At 41.2% G+C, this 18,500-nt stretch overlaps 1 protein-coding gene across 7 annotated transcripts; it reads right to left on the bottom strand.

Moving 5' to 3' along the window:
* Nucleotides 1–4,023: 4,023 nt before the first annotated feature.
* Nucleotides 4,024–18,411, bottom strand: HNRNPA2B1 (heterogeneous nuclear ribonucleoprotein A2/B1). 7 transcript variants are annotated; one of them, XM_072854098.1, is made up of 13 exons: nt 18,212–18,410; nt 12,781–12,891; nt 11,644–11,790; nt 10,001–10,211; nt 9,565–9,666; nt 9,386–9,475; nt 8,799–8,861; nt 8,186–8,305; nt 7,794–7,916; nt 6,650–6,732; nt 5,571–6,495; nt 5,199–5,329; nt 4,024–4,370 (listed from the first exon to the last, which is right to left on the bottom strand). In XM_072854098.1, the coding sequence occupies exons 1-10, from the start codon at nt 18,239–18,241 to the stop codon at nt 6,671–6,673; spliced, it is 1,059 nt and encodes a 352-aa protein (XP_072710199.1). In that variant the 5' UTR covers nt 18,242–18,410; the 3' UTR covers nt 4,024–4,370; nt 5,199–5,329; nt 5,571–6,495; nt 6,650–6,670. The 7 variants fall into 7 exon arrangements, with proteins under 7 accessions (XP_072710199.1, XP_072710202.1, XP_072710204.1 ...); XM_072854101.1 differs by having other exon boundaries at nt 9,395–9,475; nt 18,212–18,408; XM_072854103.1 differs by lacking the exon at nt 18,212–18,410 and adding an exon at nt 16,685–16,971.
* Between the last annotated feature and the right edge of the window lie 89 nt (nt 18,412–18,500).

The following is an 18,500-nucleotide window of genomic DNA, read 5'->3' as shown; positions in this document are numbered from 1 at the left end:
TACCAAGACAAAGGGTTCCTGAAGCTGCTTTTAATATGCTTCATGCAATGGCCTTAGACTGTATTTTCAACCTATACACAAAAATGAGACACTGCAGGAGTCAAGAAGCTATTCAGGAAAACTGCATTGTTAAAGAAAACTTTTAACTGAAGTGATTGTAAAAGGCGGGAAATGCCTTGGCTTTCTTATTGATAGATCATAACTTTCAAGAAACCAAACCCCTAAGTGTACAAAACAGGAACTACGCTGTGTAAAAAGACGTGGTATCAAACTTCCTCTGGAGCCAGGAATCTAGTGAAAAAGCTATTAGGGCTGCATTGTACCTTATGAGTACTAACATGGAGAAAAGCATCTCACTGGAGTAGGAACAATGAAAACAGTTCAAGACTTGTTATACGGCTAGATACTGCTAGAAAATTGCAAAGCCGAGGATTGTAGATTTAGCTGTTGATACAGCAACAAAAAATGCAAAAACCAACATGGGAGTTCTCATTAAAATAGTTCCCATGGTAAAGCTATTAAGCAGTCCATAACATTTGAGTGGTAAACTGCGTTTTCGTTACATTAATAATGAAAAGTAAGAGGTTATCTGCAAGAGGTCAGAAGGGTCAGATTGAGTATAGAGAGAAACACTGGGTGGTGGGGAAATCACAAAGCACACAGATTACCTTCCCCATTATTGCTGGCAGCAACGTGCCTAGGCACTATGGAACAGCATTAGCCGCTAGCTGCTCTCGCATCCATACCTTTTGTAGAGAAGCATCCATTAGAAACGAACACAAGTTTAGTACTTTATTAGAATGCAATACCGTAAGCAGCGTTTATGAAATGTAAGGCTGACCACTGATGTACAGGCATACTGCAAATAAACCCTCACAGAAGAGGCATGGCATACTGCTGTCACGCTACACACACTTTAAGTGACCACTAACAATACTGAAGTGTAGCTTTAGCATCATGTTTTGGTTTTATTCAATAGACTTTGCTTTTTACAGAAGCTAAATTTTACAAACTAAGACTGTTCCTGCTCAAGAGCTTACAATCTAGTTTTAGATGCAGTAAACAGGAGTAAAAAACTTTGAAGAGGAAACAAAGGACAACGCAACTTCATCAAGATCAGTTTGTCAGTTTTAACAGTTCAGTATTCGTCACAAAATACACACACTATTTGTATCTTACGGAGTCAGAAGTATGGTTCTAATGAGAATCCTGAGGACAGATTAGGTAGAGGCCTATAAATGAGGCAACAGGACACTTGGCACCAGGTTCTAGTGAAAAACTATTTATTAAATAAACCGGAGATGACACATGTAACCATGTGAAGTCTTACTACTGTGGTGTACCCCGTAAAAGCATTGCAACTTGATACCTGCTACACAGCTGCTAGAACTCCATTAAATGCATCAGCCATTGATTTTCATACAAGAATGCCTAAAAACAGACCAAGAGCAGACCAAGAGGAAGCAAACAGGTGGGGGGAAAATCACGTGTTGGCGAGAACTCAGAGGGAACAGCAATTTTCTAGGACTTGCCCACAAAGTCACCTTGTTCATACAGTAAACAGTACCAGGAGGTCACAGGAGCTAGTTTGTAAACTACATGGTCCCCAAACACTGTTTACCTAGTACATTCATAGCAATCTGTCAGGCAAGTCACACCGCCATTGGAAGTTAAACACTGTTTACTTTTACTGTGCATAAATAAACCAGTTCTTGCTTAAACTGGAATAACTTCTGCTGCAATGCAAATCAACACTAGCTGCAAGGCAAGAACCCAACTGCTAAAAGGGACAGTATGACTTCCGCCAAAATGGATCAACATTACCCAGAAACACCCTTCCATGTTACACTCCTGTGCATTCCTACCAGTATCACCGTATACACGAGAAGGGAACCTGGCATCCCCCTTAGGAGGAAAAAAAAAGTAACAGCACTGCTACGGGATTCCACTTGCATCGTGCACTCTGCTTTGAAAACAAAGTGAAACACTAAAGCTACAGGGAATGTGCTGTTTCAGTATGTTCTCAGCAAATCAACCTCTTTCACAAATGTGGTCAAGTTGCCAAAGCAAACTCAGCTGACGGCTCCTTCAAAATTCCTACCTATGGTTTCTGGGGTTTGTTTTTTCTTCCCCAAAACTAGTATGATTTCATCCCCCCAGATGATACATACACTCATCATAAAAAAAATTGCAATCTTCTTCCCCACATGTGACAAAGTTCAATTCCTGCAAATTTTACAATATTAAGAGCAATTTCTTACATTTTCCTAAACACTTTTCAGCACCTGAAGCACAAGTAATAGAAGTGAATAAAATTCAACTTTCACTGTAAATAACACAGAGAACCCTAGTATTGACTTCTCTTCACCATGACTTTATAAATTCAAGTCATACACTGTAGTTTTTTGCTCCCATACCAGTTACCAACAAGTTTTGTTGTCTTTCACATTATTCCCTCAGATTGCTGCAGAAAGTGTTTGCTGGGGGCAAGCTGGGCCTAGTACGGACAACCTAATTCTCAGTTCTTAGTACACTGAAACATACTGACTGGCAATGTTACCCTTACTTTGAAAACAGAAAGTCTGCAGAGTGACAGAAAACAAACTTAATGGCAATTAGAAAAGTATACATTGTCTGCAAATTGAGGACCAGTAATTGACCACTCACTGTTGGTTTTATTCAAAGTTGCTACCTTTCAGCATCAGGTTGACTCAAAACGGGGATTTCTCTCACTGAGTTCATCAGTAAACACTGTGATTGTCACTTGCTTTAATTCTTAAGAACGTACCAAGAAAGAAAGGTCATGAAAGTTCAACAGTAAGACAACAGGAAACTTACTCAAATACTCCAAGCTTTCAAGACTTCAAATATCCAGTAACTTATTTGTTTGCATACTGCTGTCCCCTATACACTCCCTTCCCCCATCGCCAGTAGATCAAAATTAAAACATCCTCATTATGGAAATTACAACGTACTTCATTCAAGTAAGTTTTAAACCTTGTTGCAAAACTAGGAAGAGTGTAAATATCTCAAACAGAAAGAGAGAAGAATCACTCCCCTTTGAAGTGTGGGGTTTTTTTATGTCCTATGAATGTGGACTTGGCAACTGTAAAGAAAAAACTTCCATTAACTAAATCTAAGTTCCAGGAAAGAAGGCAAATTCCTTATCAACTGGTCAACTCATTCTGTTGGAAAGAAGAAAGTAAAGCAGATTTTGTGCGTCTTCATTTTCTGCTTCCGTTGCAGCCCACTGGTTACCTATATAAATATTTCAAAGTTCAACTTAAGAAACACAGAAAAAAATCATGTGAATCCTTAAATAATATTTTTGAATTATATAAAGAAGGTTAAAGCCATCATGATTCTGCCAAAGCTCATAGAAATTTGAAGTTTCAAATAAACCATGTATGTAGGTAACAGGTTAAAACAGTACAGACTGAAGATACCTTCCCTCAAATACATTCCCAACTGAAGCTTTCCCAAGCTCACGCTTCGAGTTTGGTTTGGGTTTTGTTTGGGGTTGTTTGGTTTGTTTGTTTGTTGGTTGGGTTTTTCCCCCAGAGGATGCAGCTATGAGTAATAACAATTCTGGTACAGCAGGAGCTCTACATTCCATTCAGTCTTTCTCTCTTGATGCTAAAAGCTCTTTACAGGTGAAAAGGATAAAGCTATTGTCCTATCACATTTTGACAAACTGTCTTAAGTGGTTAGTTTCATTAACAGGAAAGGAGGAGATATTTTTATAAAGTGATATAAAACACAGCCAAAAAGCTATTTTAAAGCAAATGTGTCCAACAGCAAAAAGATCAGCATTTTTAATTTGCAGCACTGTTTCTCCCAACAGAGAACAGATGCCTATGGTCAGAGATGCAAGTTCTGTGAATACACTTGCCAAGTTGACTTCGTTTTAAATCCACCTCAAAATGGCATGTTTCAAATCATGAAAGGGTCTAAAAGCTCCACATAAACATTATTTAATGTTAGACATACACTAAGTTTTATTAAGCATTACACTAGAACTACTTTGGTATAAAAAATACTTTATTTTAAAGCTATGAAAGTTATAAAAATATGTAGTTAAAACTTTCTACTCACAGAATGTTTGCTATTTTAACATTAGTGATTTGTTTCTCCTAACGAATCTGAATTTTATTCGAAAGGTTTACAAGACATTATTACTATAATTTAAAAAACCCAGCATTACAGGGAGCTGTACTAATTGTGATGTTTTATCAGTACTCATTTAACCTCTAGATTTTTAATGAAGGCAGCAAAAACAACTATTTTCTGATGATACAGAATTTCTTATTTCTTGAAGCGTTTCTGTGGTTGACCACTTCTTCATTAGTTACCTGCAGCATGGCACCTTCCTGCCAAAGAAAAAAAAAGTGTATCTGAAGATGTTTATCACATATGTCTAAACCAAATTACCAATAGGGGAACTTCAGCCATTTTAAAAAAAAAAAGTATAAGCAGTTCACTGGTGTGTCTAACACAAAAAGGAACGGGACTTTTGTTAGCTGAGTCCACATTCTTCAGTGGGTAGCCTTTTAAAGGCAATGGAACTTTGAAATTAGGGCATTTTTTGGTTGCCCCCCTTTTTTTTTGTGGGTTTTGTTTTTATTTAAAAACCAGATTTAGTAGAGTAAGCCACCCTTACTCTGAATAACTCATTACTTGATGAATTTTCATTAATTTGAGGTGCAAACATTCAATGCAGTGAGAATAAGGCTGACTGAATTTGGCACTAAGGTTTATTAGCTGCAAGAACTATAAAAAATGGTGGAAACCTCAACATTCTAGCCAAATTCCAATTTTTGTAATTACATTATACACTTATGAAATACCACCTGCAGTTTCATTTGAAGTTTTCACTTCCCCTCCTAAAGAACTGCTTATGCAGTTGTTAAAAGAATGGACGACACATTCCTTCACAGAGGCAGATGTATTCTGTGGTGCAATTTTTTTCCTTACACGTAAACAGTCTACAGTTACTTGGGAACCTTCAGGATGAAACGTGTTATATAAAATAGATTACAGCAGACAAGACACATAACAACATAGTTCATTTTCAACAGCACAGAACTACCTTCATTGCATTACCTTGCAACCATCATAATGCATAGACTCCCAAGAAAAAATAAAATGTTGCAGGATGCAAAAATAAAGTTGTATGATTTAATTAACTTGTGACCTACCATTTTAACTACCAACACCAGGGATGGAACCCTTGCAAAGCTTTACTAATGGACACTTGCAGGTCTCATTTGTTCAACTGTAGCAGTGTACAGTGGCAGCAGTCTATGCTTGTCCAGGGTTCATATCATAGCTAGATTCCAGTAGGAAAAAAATATGTTAAGTAGCTGAAATTAACAAAAATTTGTTTGTAAAAAATTTAATAATACAAGAAAACAGGACTCACAAATTTCTTTTCAATTGGTAATTGTTAACTCAATTCATTGCTATGTTAAACTACATAAAGATAATCACTATACTGAAAGAATACTGTCAAACAATATTAGTTTCTTGTTTTTGGAACATTAAGAAAGGAAAAGTAAATAAGATCTTACCTAAAGAAGTTTAACTGAAGCTTAGAACTATTTTGCTCTACACCCTCAGCCTTCGTTGGCATCCTTATAAACTACTGTAGTTAAAGCTTTGCAGAAATACAGCGCAGCTTTTTAAGACTGGCTGAACTTAGTGACGTTTTCAAGAGTTCTCTTGTACTAGACCTGTGTCCCTGGAAGAGTACCTCGCTGGGGATATTTCCTTTCCTTGCCATTGAAGAAGCAGCATCTAAAAGATCTAAAAAGGTGTTTCTCCTTGCAGAGATATCCCTTAAGTTATCTAGATATTTTAAACCTGATCATTTACAGACAACATACTTTTTTCTGACCAGCATTTAATTTTACATGTACAACAATAGCTTTATATTATTTGTGGGACCTTATACTACCCACTCCTTGCCTTATTTTACAATATTAAAAAAAAAATCTAAAATTACACAATATTTCCTTTAGAATTATTTTATTAAATCATAAATGTACAACAGCTTCTTAACTCTACACACGCACTTAAATTTTTAAAAGGAAAACGTTATGTCTTATTACACCATGATCCTGGCTAATAGCTTTTCAAAACTTTGAGGAAAATCTTAAAAAAGGTTTCACATGTCACCTGAAACTTACAAATTTAACATTATCAAAGGAATGCTTCTACACTTACAAAGACCACTAGAAAGAAACAACAATTAAAAAGCTAAGAAACTGTCTCAAAGGCATTTTTACAATCCTTCCTCCACAGTAAGGTAATGTTATTAAATAATCCAAATCCATTCACAAAATGGCTCTCTGCATCTGCTCTGGTGTCTTCTGCCATATCACTGCATATTTATGCATGACTGAGATAAGTGTTTCCTTAACATTGTTATTTCGATAACCTGAAGCTGTTCTGTTACCTCTGGGCTCTCATCCTCTCCTATTTATACAGTGAAGCCTGTTTCAACAGAAGTAAAGAGTAAAAAAATAGGTTATGAAATTATTCATCTAACCATTTTTTAAAGGAAAGATAATATGATCCTAAAAAGCTTTTAACTCCTGCAGCTACTCTCAAGAATCACTGCAATTTTAACACTTATAAACATACTTACCCATGGCATGCTTGCAGAAACTCAATAACGGCTCCTCCCTCCATATCCACCACTTCCTCCACTACCCCCTGGACCATAGTTTCCTGCAATTGCAGAAAAAGAAGAAACAGAACAGTTACATCAGTACATTTTTTTAAATCTAGGAATGCTTTTAATTCCCTATGAAGATTAACATCCGCTTTACTTCCACAGACAACATATACAATGAAGATTTTAATCTGTGTTCCTCCGTCTTCCTCTAAATAACCTCCAACAACTGGCACAAGAACTACATGCTGAAATATTAAGAAGATTCAACAGTGTCACGTGATTTGATGCACTGTACCATCTAGAACCTGTGAGGGCTGACTTTATTTGCATGCTAAACCTTACAAGGAAGGCCTTCGTGTTTTGGTTTCTGTTTCACAAGCTTTACACACCATATTAAGTAACATTTAGACAACAAAAAGCAGAAAGTGTAAGAAAAAAGTGACACTACAATAAAAGTGGGGGGAAAAGAAATCCCAGCAAGTTTAGTGGACATTAATTAGACTCTCTACAAATAGCATGAGCTGATAGCAAAGAACATGAAACTTGGCTAAAATCTTTACAGACTGGAAACTGCAAAACATTTAATAATATTCTGGAAAAAATTAGTATCTTGTAATTTAGCTTTTAAAAAATAATAATAGTAATAATATTTTTCCCCAAGACAAGCTTTACAGTCTCAGGATGAGAAATTGTAGACAACTTGCAGAAAGAACATAGGCACTGCAGCCCATCTATTGCAGAAGTTATCCAACTTCTACATATCAATCTTACAATCGCAGAATGGTTTGGGTTGGAAGGGACCTTTAAGGGTCATCTAGTTCTAACCCCCCTGCCATGGGCAGGGACATCTTTCACTAGACCAGGGTGGCTCAAAGCCCCATCCAACCTGACCTTCAACACTTCTTCCAGGGATGGGGCACCAACAGCTTCTCTGGGCAACCTATCCAGTGCCTCACAACCCTCACTGTAAAGAATTTATTCCTTCTATCTAACCTTAATCTACCCTCTTTTAGTTCAAAACAGTTACCCCTTGTCCTATCTTCCCATCCACCTCCCCAAAAGACTAAAAGCCCACCCACTCTGGCTCCAAGGCAAGTCAGGACATATACATTACCTCCACCATATGGTCCCCCCATGTTCCTGCTGCCACCAAAATTTCCACTCTTCATTGGACCGTAATTTGAAGGTTGTTGGTTGTAGTTTCCAAAATCATTATAGTTTCCACTTCCGTAATTGCCTGCATTATCAACACAAAAGTGGAGAAATACATAGATGAGCTAAAATGCATACGGCACTCAAAGTTACCTCATTATTAGAATTTTAAATAAAGTACGAAATCACACAGGTATTCCAGCAGTGTATGCAACAAACTGCTTTTTCATACTATTTGGAAAACAAGAGCTTCCTTAGACAACATTTACACACACACACCCCCCCCCCCCATTCTCAAATGACTTGCACTAATTTACAACTGAAATGCCTGGTCATTTCAAGCCAGTAGGTTACCTCCTCCATAGTTGTCATAACCACCTCCATAGCCCCCACCCTGGTTGCCATATCCAGGTCCTCCTCCACCATATCCTCCTCTTCCTCCTCCGTAACCAGGACTGCCACCAAAGTTGCCACCTATGACAATATAATCCTTTAAAATAAACTCTTCAGTGTAGAAGGCAACCAAATTCTACAGAATCAGAGGGTATTTTTCTGTTTAGAAGTCTATAGGGGAAGAAAAGGGTAGGAGTTTTGCAAAGAAATTTCTATGGACGCTATTTTTAAAGGCGCATACTAACTCCTACCCTAACTGAATTGTGACCAAAACCCACCAGGTCAGACTGCCTAAGAGTCTCAATTAAAAGGCTTAATTAAAATCTTTATTTTTCAGGAAATTTAAGAAACACTGCTATTCTAAAGAAAAGAAAAGGGCATGGTTGTCCAAGAAATAACCATACAATTTACCTTATAAACGTTTAACATGAGCCAACAGCCATGCGTGCTTCTTAAAGCCAACAAAATGGCTTTGGCAATTAATAGAAATTTTATACAAATGGTAAGTGAATGTGAAGATGTTTCGGAATGAGAGAAAAAACAACAACCACCACCACCACAAAAGTAAACTAACCTCCAGGTCCTCCACCATATCCGTTGTACCCATCACCAAACCCACGGCCACTTCCATATCCATCTGTTGGAGAAAAAAACCCCCAAAGTATTTCAATTCACTTGTAGCAAACTAACTCAATTCTCAAACCCCTGTGACCTTAAGGACCAAATCTCAGAGATTATTGATTAAGCACACGTACACTTGAACTTAGAAAAAAATGTGAAATAACACATCCAATCATTGCTCTACATCTTCTGTTTTCTTGCATTTGTAAGGTATCCAGTTTTAGTTTTGGACATAGCCCTTCCACTGTAAAGGTCAGGCAAGTGCTGCATAGAATTACAGAGGAGACATCTGTGAATCCCTTAACAAAAATTATTAAATTTAGGTTAATTTTGGCTTTTAATAAAATCCTTAAAAAAAAAAAAATTTCACTGAATATCTACGTAATCAATCTGTGTACTACAGAAGAGGTTTGCAAGTTATTTTTCCCAAAAATTCTCTAACTGCTACAGCTGCATTTAAATTAAACAGCAGTAGCTTACAAACTTACCTAGAACCACAAAGACAGTATAAATAAGGAAAAAAAAAAGCTACAAACATGCCTGTCTTACCGGCTCCCCCTCTGAAATTGCTGCCAGGTCCTGGACCAAAGTTGCCACCACCTCCACGTGCATCACCAAAACCGAAGTTCCCTGTAACAGTTTAACATTTATAAGCGGTGAGATCATGGAAAGTGAACACAAAAATCAACCACAAACCATTAACCGTTACTTGTACATACCTCCTCTCCCACTTCTAGAATTTTGAACTTCCTGCATTTCCTGTCTAGAGAGAGCTTTCCTTACTTCTGCATTATGGCCATTGATGGTGTGATACTTCTGCACTGTAACCACATCAAGTAAGATATCATCAGCATTTAAGTACTGATCTGGCAACAAATAAGAGTATCGGGCTTCCAAAAATGAAGTAATTTCCATATTAATCCATACATACTCCTTATCATTTAAAAAACCCAAAATACCATATGATTTTTAAGCAAAGCCGCCAGTACTTACTTAAAATACATGTTCCCACACAATTCACCAGAACTATGACGTAGCAAATATTCATGCACCTAACTAATCCCATTATCTCTTTAGTTTAAGTTTAGCTTTACACAATTACCACGACTGCAAGGATTAATACTATCCAATGAGAGTGAAATGAAGCTTACTTACATACAATTTTATCCACAGGATCATGGTCATCAAATGTAACAAATCCAAACCCTCTCTTTTTACCAGACTGTCTGTCAGTAATGATTTCAATAGTGTCGATTTTTCCATATTCCTCAAAGTAGTCACGAAGGTGGTGCTCTTCAGTGTCCTCTTTAATACCACCAACGAATAGTTTTTTCACAGTAACGTGAGCACCAGGTTTTCCAGATTCCTATTAAAAGAACCCTTTAAATTACCACAAAGAAAAACAATTTAACAAATTACTATTTTGCCAGGATTTCAGGAATACTGATAAACTAAGCTTTTTCAAGCACTCAGGCAGCCCTCTTACGATGTATGTCCCTGCAACCTTGTCTGGGGGGGCCTTCTGGGAGGGAAGTAACATGGGGGTTTTTCCTCCCCCCTTTACGTCAAAGCCTTAAAAACTCTGAAAAAGATACAGATAAAAGTACATAAAAAGCCTTTAAACATATTTAGAGAAAACCTAAGATCAACTGTTTGAAAGAACTGCAAGTATTCAGTAACTTAAACTAGAGCACAATTTTTGTAACTGAAACAAAGATATGTCAGCTTCCTCTGCCCATTTCCCCAAGAGCAGTGAAACCCACATTCCACTCGTACCAACAGCAACGGTCCTTCAACCTCAGTGAATCCACAGCTATGCATTTTAACCCCTATTCAAAGTATGAAGGCAACTCCTCACATTAATGGGTTACTTTTACACTTTGAGCATGATACCCAAGCTGCTGCACTAGGTAGGAATGACTTATTCCTAAAGCTTAGAAATAGCTTTGTGTGTATAAACAGTATGCATGTATGCTGCTTTAATTACCTTTTTCCAAATGCTAACCAACCCTGTATTCTTCAGGGAATTGAAACAAAACTGGGATAGCTAACAGGGGTACCAGTGGCTACAATTTCCATTTCCCTTGATCTCTGGGACAGCTCATTCAATTCCAGTTCATCAGTCCAAACGCACTCAACACCTGAGTCCAACCTTAAACTGGAAAGCCCTCCCAGAGCTCCCACAATGTGGTAAGCATAAGTCACCTAGAATCTGCACTTGCTCCTCAAGTACCTCTGTGCCACAGTAACCTGGCTGAAAAGTTTACAGGTGCACTGCATTCCTGTGCACACATCTAATTTGTACCCTGAAGTTTAAAACCAAATATACCTGGGGCTAAAACCAGGGTAGTCCCAAGATGATTTTGTACAACACCACTGGAAAAAATAAGAGTTTCCCTACTACAGTCTCTATTTTTAGTCGCTTCAGTTATATATCTTTTAGAAATACCCAAAAAGATCTTGGAAGAGAGTCAGGAGACTGACAGGAGTTTATTAATTGGAGGTTTAGTAACAGTAATCATTCCAGAGAAGAGTTAGTTTGCAATATGCATAATTACAGGCATTCAACATGTTTTCACTAACAAAACTTTCAGACCCCAGTTGTGTCTCTTGCAAACATGATTCTACAACCACAGTAACTTAATAATTCACTGTAATAATAGACATTTATGTAGTAGTGTCATTTAACAGACCAAAAGTGTGGGAAATAGTGCCCCAACTACAGCTTTTAACTAGAGAATTTAAACCCAGTCCTTTTTCAAAGCATGAAAAGTATCTTCTTTCAAAGCCATACTTACCTCTCTAGCCACAGCTCTCTTAGGCTCAACCACCCTTCCATCAATTGTGTGAGGTCTTGCAGCCATGGCTGCATCAACTTCAGCCATGGAGGAGAATGTTACAAAACCAAACCCCCTTGATCTCTTGCTTGCAGGATCCCTCATTACCTAAAAATAATGAAACACATTTAAACCATTTCTACCTGCCTCATGTTAAGCTTAACACTAACAACATTTGGAGAAAACACGTAAACTTAATTTACGCTTTCCTTGATTTGATTTCAAAACACAATTATAATAAAGTAGCAGGCTATGCTGATTAAGTACATGAACAGCACTGCTTAGCATCACAGAAATTCAAACCACTGCTGTCCTCTAAGACTCTACCTATAACTCAGAAATGCTGCTGTATTAGTGATGTATGTTTATATTTGTTTTCTCAAAAACAAACAAAAACAAAACACAAAAACACACAAAAACCCCAACCCAAACACATAAGCTCTTTTACGCTTTCTGAAGACCACAGACTTTCAATTTGTGTTATGAAATATGTGTCTATTGCTCCCAAAGCAAATTCAGTGGAGGAACTTCTGCAAGAGTCACCGTCCCTAGAGGCATTTAAAGGACATGCAGAAGGAGCGCTTAGGTACATGGTTTAGTGGTGGAGTTGGCAGTGTCAGGTTTACAGTTGGATTTGACGATCTTAAGGGTCTTTTCCAACCTAAATGATTCTATGAAAACATCACACAGAAAGACATCCTTTTCCAGCTTTACTGAGGCTGCTTACCGTGATACCAGCTTTCTGCCAAAGGTTACCAATCACACAGATATAACAGAGCTCTGTGTAAGCACTCCCTAAGGCACTTCAGCCAATGACAGCCAAGTTAACTTTAAACTGCTGAAATCAGTGGTTAGATATAATCTGGGATATTTTACAAGAAACAGATCGTGAATGCTCCTTAGCTCTATCAACGGAGTTTGCAAGGGAAAGTCTGTGCATAGCTTCAATGGACTGAATTATGTACAAACCAACCAACTGTACACTTAAGAAAATTTAATATTCCATCTTTTTATTAAGCTATCCAGAAAACAAGCTCCCCACTTTTACAATTTCTAAACATTCTATGCCATCATTGCGCAATAGTATGCCAAACTTACCACACAGTCTGTAAGCTTTCCCCATTGCTCATAGTAACTCCTCAAGCTTTCCTCTGTTGTTTCAAAGCTTAAGCCGCCAATAAACAGTTTGCGGAACTGCTCCTTTTCCCTCTATCACAGAAAAGAAGATTACATTAATATAATTAACAATACTCCCTCTGCATCAGCATAATTAGATAGTAAGAAAGATCTTCTTAAGTGTCAAAAACTTTCAGTAAGACCTATTTTTCAAAATTAGGCTTGGCCCTTCTAAGTGTTCTACCACTATTCAAGAAATGAAGCAATTTATGCAATTTTGTGGGTCCACTTTTACAATACAGATTTTAATAATGTGCTTCTTCCCATCTCTCCCTCCAAATATTAAGAACAAGGGACCACACTCAAAGACTTCCAGAACAGTCCTCTCACAGATCTTTAGGAGATGCTTTTTAAAGAAAAGGAAAATAAAAACAAAACCAGAAGTTCTCATTACAGATAACATGAATTCATTCATACTGTCTGATTCTATTCCAGGTGGCATTTACTTTTTAAAAACCATTCTGGCTCAAATTGTTGTACATGAATACTATCATGCTATTTACCCAAGGCATTAAAAATAAAAATAAATGAAGATAGGGCTAGAGATGTTCTAAAATGGGTTGCAGGTTCACATTTTCTCATTAATTATTAAAATGAATGAAAGCCAGAGCATCTGTAAGATTAATCTGGGATCCTGCACCACTGGAATTAGCAGTAAACCTATCCACCCTCGACAGCAGCAGTATCAAAACTAAGTGGATTCCCTTTAAAACAGAAAAGTGAATAATACATATTTGCATATGTATCCACTAATAAATTATGCTTTCACTAAGACTTTGTTCTATTACATTTCAGAGACATTATCATTGCGGTTGTTCAGCAGAAATTTCTGCTGTGATGACAAGTACGTAATTAAAAAAACCCAGGACCAATAATAAGGTATTACATTTACTATTTTGTACGTATTATACCAAAGCAGGAAGGACAACCTTCCAACCTCTACCAGTTAAAAACACTTTTATACTAGCTTTTTCTACTAAGCAGGCATCAGAATTGTCATTTTCTATACACAATAGCATCACTAGATCATACATTTTGCAATTTCATGTCAAACAGCAACAATTAAAAAAAAAAAAAGACACTAAAAAGTAGCCCCCTTCCACAAAATTTAAGATTTCAGAATGTTGTTTGAAAGAGAACTGTCCTGCTAGGGACAAAACTCAAATACAATGATTACTTCAGTGTTATACTGTTAACTAATTTTAAAAATCAAGAAATCTGCTCAGGTGTTTAGTTTTGTGTTTTCTTTACAGTGGTGGTTGTTTTTTAAACAACCCAAACACTGCATAGTTAGCTGTAACTGACAAACACAACATGTCCAACTACACACTGGGCATTAAGATAAATGTAAAAAGGAAATTAGACAACCCGTGACAAACAATGAGATTTGGAAAATAAGCAAAATACAAAGCAAAATTCAGTGCACAAATGCTTTTAAAAGTATTAAGCCAATCTGCATGTAGACCAACATGTTTTCTGAGGTTGTCCAAGTCAGGCCTGGATCTAGATGCATGTAACAGGAAGACAATTACTGTAGGTAGTACCGAATCAGTTTCTGTTCAAAATGCATCACCTTATTACCAGTTTGAGATGCTGCAGTCTGACAAGGAATTCAGTCATTAGAAAAATAAACTTTTCCCCCCCAATAATAAATACATTACGTTAAGTTTCCTTTCACCTCATCTCTTAAAAGGAATAAAGGAAAGGATGCTGCATACCAGACTTGGACTAAAAAGTCATACGCTGCCAAGTCATACTATAATTTATAATTTGAGTAGGCTAGCACAGAAATTTTAAGGAACGATACTTCCAAGGAAATCCTCCCTTCAAATTACTTCAGTTCTGCTGCTTGAAAATTAGGGACTAATTGCTACAGTTTCACAGGCCCACAAAAGAGACTTTTTCCTATATGATCAATTGTCATGCGTCTAATAATGCACGTCTATATTCTTATAAAAATATGAGAATCAAGCAAATTAGTAGGCAGGTAAGGCTTTTCCAGTAAATGTTAGGTTTACCTTTGAAAACATGTATGAGTTCTTAGAAACTGTAATCTACTATGTATTAAGTGTCATGCAGTACATGCCCTACCCAGAACAACATCAAGACACCACACAGTCAGGACACAACAATAACAAAATTCACTACAAGTTCTTCAATTAAAACCACTGTGTGAAAGTATCATAAACATGTTCCACTAATACATGCACAGCCTCTGGACGTAGGAGGCTATCTCTCTCACATGTGTCAGTTTTAAGATCTGGTTAGTCTAGCATTAACCTCCCACCAGGGTCCAGAGAGCTCTGACTGTCTGAAGTTTATGCTGAAGTTGTAAAATGTGTGATAAAAATTATTATCACTGCAGTCCCTCTCACAATCTTTATGAAAATCCTCATTTGGTAAAAACAACCCCACACACACAAACAACCCACCCCCGCCAAGGCCCACAATACAAAAGCTGGCAGAAAAACTTCTTTCAAGATTTCCATAGTACCCTCTGTAGCAGGAATGGAGTGCAAGAGGAAATCTTTACGAACTCAGTAGAATATTCATTAGTGCTTATTTTAAGCTTTCCTTCACAGGCTTAAAGCAACACTTCAAAAGACTGGAAAATGCGTAGCCTTTGCTGGAAAATTCATCATCACAGCAAGGAAATGTGTTTTATATAGCAATAAAGTGTGTACAAATACTCCAAGCTGACCGCAGACTTCTGCAGAGTTAAGAACTCGAGTAAGAAAAAGAGTTAACACAGATAAGATCTCTGAACTACTATGGCTAAGCCCGCCAAAACGAAAGCTGGGTTTACTGGCCCCGAACTAGAAAGACACTACTCTCCCTCTCCAAGGGCCCCGTTAGCCCCTATACATTCTAGAGGGCTTTGCAATCCATCAGCCTAGTTCTCCCCCTTCCCCCGCAGCCTGATGTTATCAGGAGTGAAGCGGTTACCGTGCCGGCTCCGCCATGTGGCGGATATCAGGAAAACAGGGGCCCCCACAGCTAGAAGGGGAAAATGGCGCCCAGAAGCAGCCATCGCCTCCAGGGACAGCGATGCGGCGGGCAGGAAAGAACTTCTGGAAGCACCGACCCCAGATGAAAAAAAACCCAGAAGATAAATAACCCCAGGGTCCTCGGGCTGAACAGAAACCAAGTGCTGCAAACCGCTTCTAGCGTGCACCTACACACGCTGTACCAGGAAGAGCTTGCAAGCGCCGTTTTCCGCCCCCGCAGACACTAGACGACTACAGCTGGCCTGCCCGCCTCGCAGCCCCTACTGCCCTCCCGCCTTAGCCGCTTTCTCATCCTCGGAGCGATCTTCACCGCCTCACGCACAAGCGAGTCTCGGCGCCGCCATTTTACCCCTCCCCCTTGCCACCGCCATTACTACCAGCGCCACCACAGCCGGTCGGCACCTCGCAGGGCAAAGGCGACTCCCCGGATCGCGCATCGACTGACCTCCATAGTCGTGTGTCCCCCCTCCTCCCGCGCCACCTTAACGGCAGCCCGGCTAACGGGTACGTCAAGTGATTTAAGAACTCGCCACCCGCCATGCACTGCTACCGCAGCTTCCGCCTCCTCTCTCGGCTGCGCACCAGCCCCAACCGCCGCTTCCAGAACCTTCCTCCCCACTAACGTTTCCTCAGCGGAAAGACATCCAGCCCCCTACCCGCGGCGCACCGACCGGGAGTCAGCAGCGGCACCCGCACCTGCGCTGACAGGGGCTCAACCCCACTCGTAACGCCCAGACCCGGAAAAATTCACTCCGTACGCATAACCAAACGTGCCACCCTCCTTAAAAGCAAACCCTGAATTTTCCCTTTTCACGTACCATATTCTTCATGGTTTACGTATTCCTGCTTGAGACTACCGTACAACTGGTCAGTAATGGCTGCCTTAACTGTTACGTAATTTGAAATTCAGCTCCACGTAGTGCTAGCGCCCTCCTTCTCCAGCCCAGGCTCGCTTCTGAGGTTTTAGTTTTAAAAAAAAAAAAAGGCTTGAATCTAGAGCTTAAATATCTCCAAAGGGGCAGCAGTTCTGTATAACGCCCCTACGTGTTTTTATCACGTAATAGAAAGTCATCAACTCCGTTGGTAATGGCTGTCTCCGAAATGAGCCGAAGTAGCCGTCGTCGTCGAGCTTATCCGCTTCGACAGTCGCCGGAAAAAGCCGAAGTGGGAATGCAAGCCCATTCGACTCGCTTCGGCAATTTCCGGAATTTGCCGAAGCAGACAAGAATGGCGCTCAGAACCTGCTCGGCAATTTCCGGAGAAAAAGACGCAGCAGTTATCGACTATCCAGCCCCTTCGGCAATTTCCGACAGCGGAAGAGCCTCGCAATACGTGCCCGAGAGGAGCCGAAACGGCCCCGATCGCGATTGGCACCGTGTCGCTTTTTTTCCCGGAAACTGCCGAACGGCCCCGAAGGCTCAAACCTCAAAGCGAGGGGTTATAATTAGCCGAAGGCGGCCTCGTATCGTCGTGTCCCCCCTCCCCCCCCCCTTGCCCTCCCCGCGGCCACCTGTGGTACTGGGAGGGAGCGGGCGGGAGCCGAGCGAAGCGCACCCCCGAAGTCTCCCCCTGGGGTTGGCGGCCTGGCCCCTTCCCCCTTCGCCCGGGCAGGAGGAAGTGATAACTACCCAGATTTTGGCGCCAGCGCCGACACACCGCGGGGGCCCGGGAGCCAGCGGAGGGAAGCGGACTTCGCCGCAGCCTGCTTCGCTCTACCCCGCACCGCCGACATCGGGCGCGCTGCCCGCTTCGGCACTCTGTTCTTTCTTTCTTCCTTCCCTCCCTTTTTCTCTCTTCGGCGGCACCACACGCACCGCGACAAAGGGTGAGTGCTGCCGCCCCGCGCACCAGGGAAATGGCGCTGGAGCTGCTCCTTTCTTCCCGCCCCCTCTTCTCCCCCCTCCCCCCCAGCTCCCGGGGAAAGCCAAGCGCGGATCCACCCGCGGCTCCTCACCCGCAGCGAAGCCTCCCCAGCCGACTCGTGCCCCTTTCCCCACTAATAAAAGAGTTTTCGAGCTCCCCCCTGGTGCCTCTCGAGCCCCCTTCCCTCCCCCCGCGCCCTCGCTAACAAGTAGGCCTCCCCGCCGCAACGCGGGAAATGGCCGCGCTCCAAACGGCCCCCTCAGCCACGCCGCAACGAGCTTCAAACCTACCCCGGCGGCCCCTGCCCGCCCTCCCCGCTCCCGGGGCTCGCCGGGGCCGCCCTCCCGCACCAACTGAGGGCCTCGCTCCGCGGCGGGCGGCGCCCGCTCCGGCCCAACGCGCCCTCATGGCGGCGGCCATCATGGCGGCTGCAGTTACCGGGCGCCGCGGGCCCGTTCCTCCGCCCGCCGCCCCCGGCTCACCCAGTCGCTTTCTCTGTCGCCGCGAGGCATCTTCCTTCTTTTGGACGCCTGACGCGGTCCTGCGCTAGCCCCCCGTTGGAGAGACGTCTTGGCCCCCCTCCTGTGCTGGCGGCGACGACGGTAGGAGGTTGCAGCTCGCGCGTAGGCGGCGTCGTGCGCTCTGCCCCGTCAGTCGCCGGCGCGCAGTGCTCGGCCAGCCCAGCCCCGCCAGCCGCCGCGCCCGCCCTGCGCCGCGCCGCGCTGCCGCCCAGCCGCTCCCCACCCCCTCCTTCCCTGCCTCCCTCCCTCC

Source organism: Ciconia boyciana, chromosome 2 (assembly GCF_034638445.1).
Source record: "Ciconia boyciana chromosome 2, ASM3463844v1, whole genome shotgun sequence".
NCBI classification, from domain to species: Eukaryota; Metazoa; Chordata; class Aves; order Ciconiiformes; family Ciconiidae; genus Ciconia; species Ciconia boyciana.
This window is presented reverse-complemented; position numbering and strand designations above follow the sequence as displayed.

What these genes read in the sequence shown, in the direction of transcription:
- HNRNPA2B1 (XM_072854099.1), bottom strand. Translation starts at nt 18,241, where the DNA reads ATGCCTCGCGGCGACAGAGAAAGCGACTGG. An exon ending in TCCTGTGGATAAAATTGTAT is followed by an intron (nt 9,667 to 10,000) that starts GTAAGTAAGCTT and finishes ATGTGGTTACAG; the next exon opens with TGCAGAAGTATCACACCATC. An exon ending in AGGGGGAGCCGGTAAGACAG is followed by an intron (nt 8,862 to 9,385) that starts GCATGTTTGTAG and finishes TTTCTCCAACAG; the next exon opens with ATGGATATGGAAGTGGCCGT.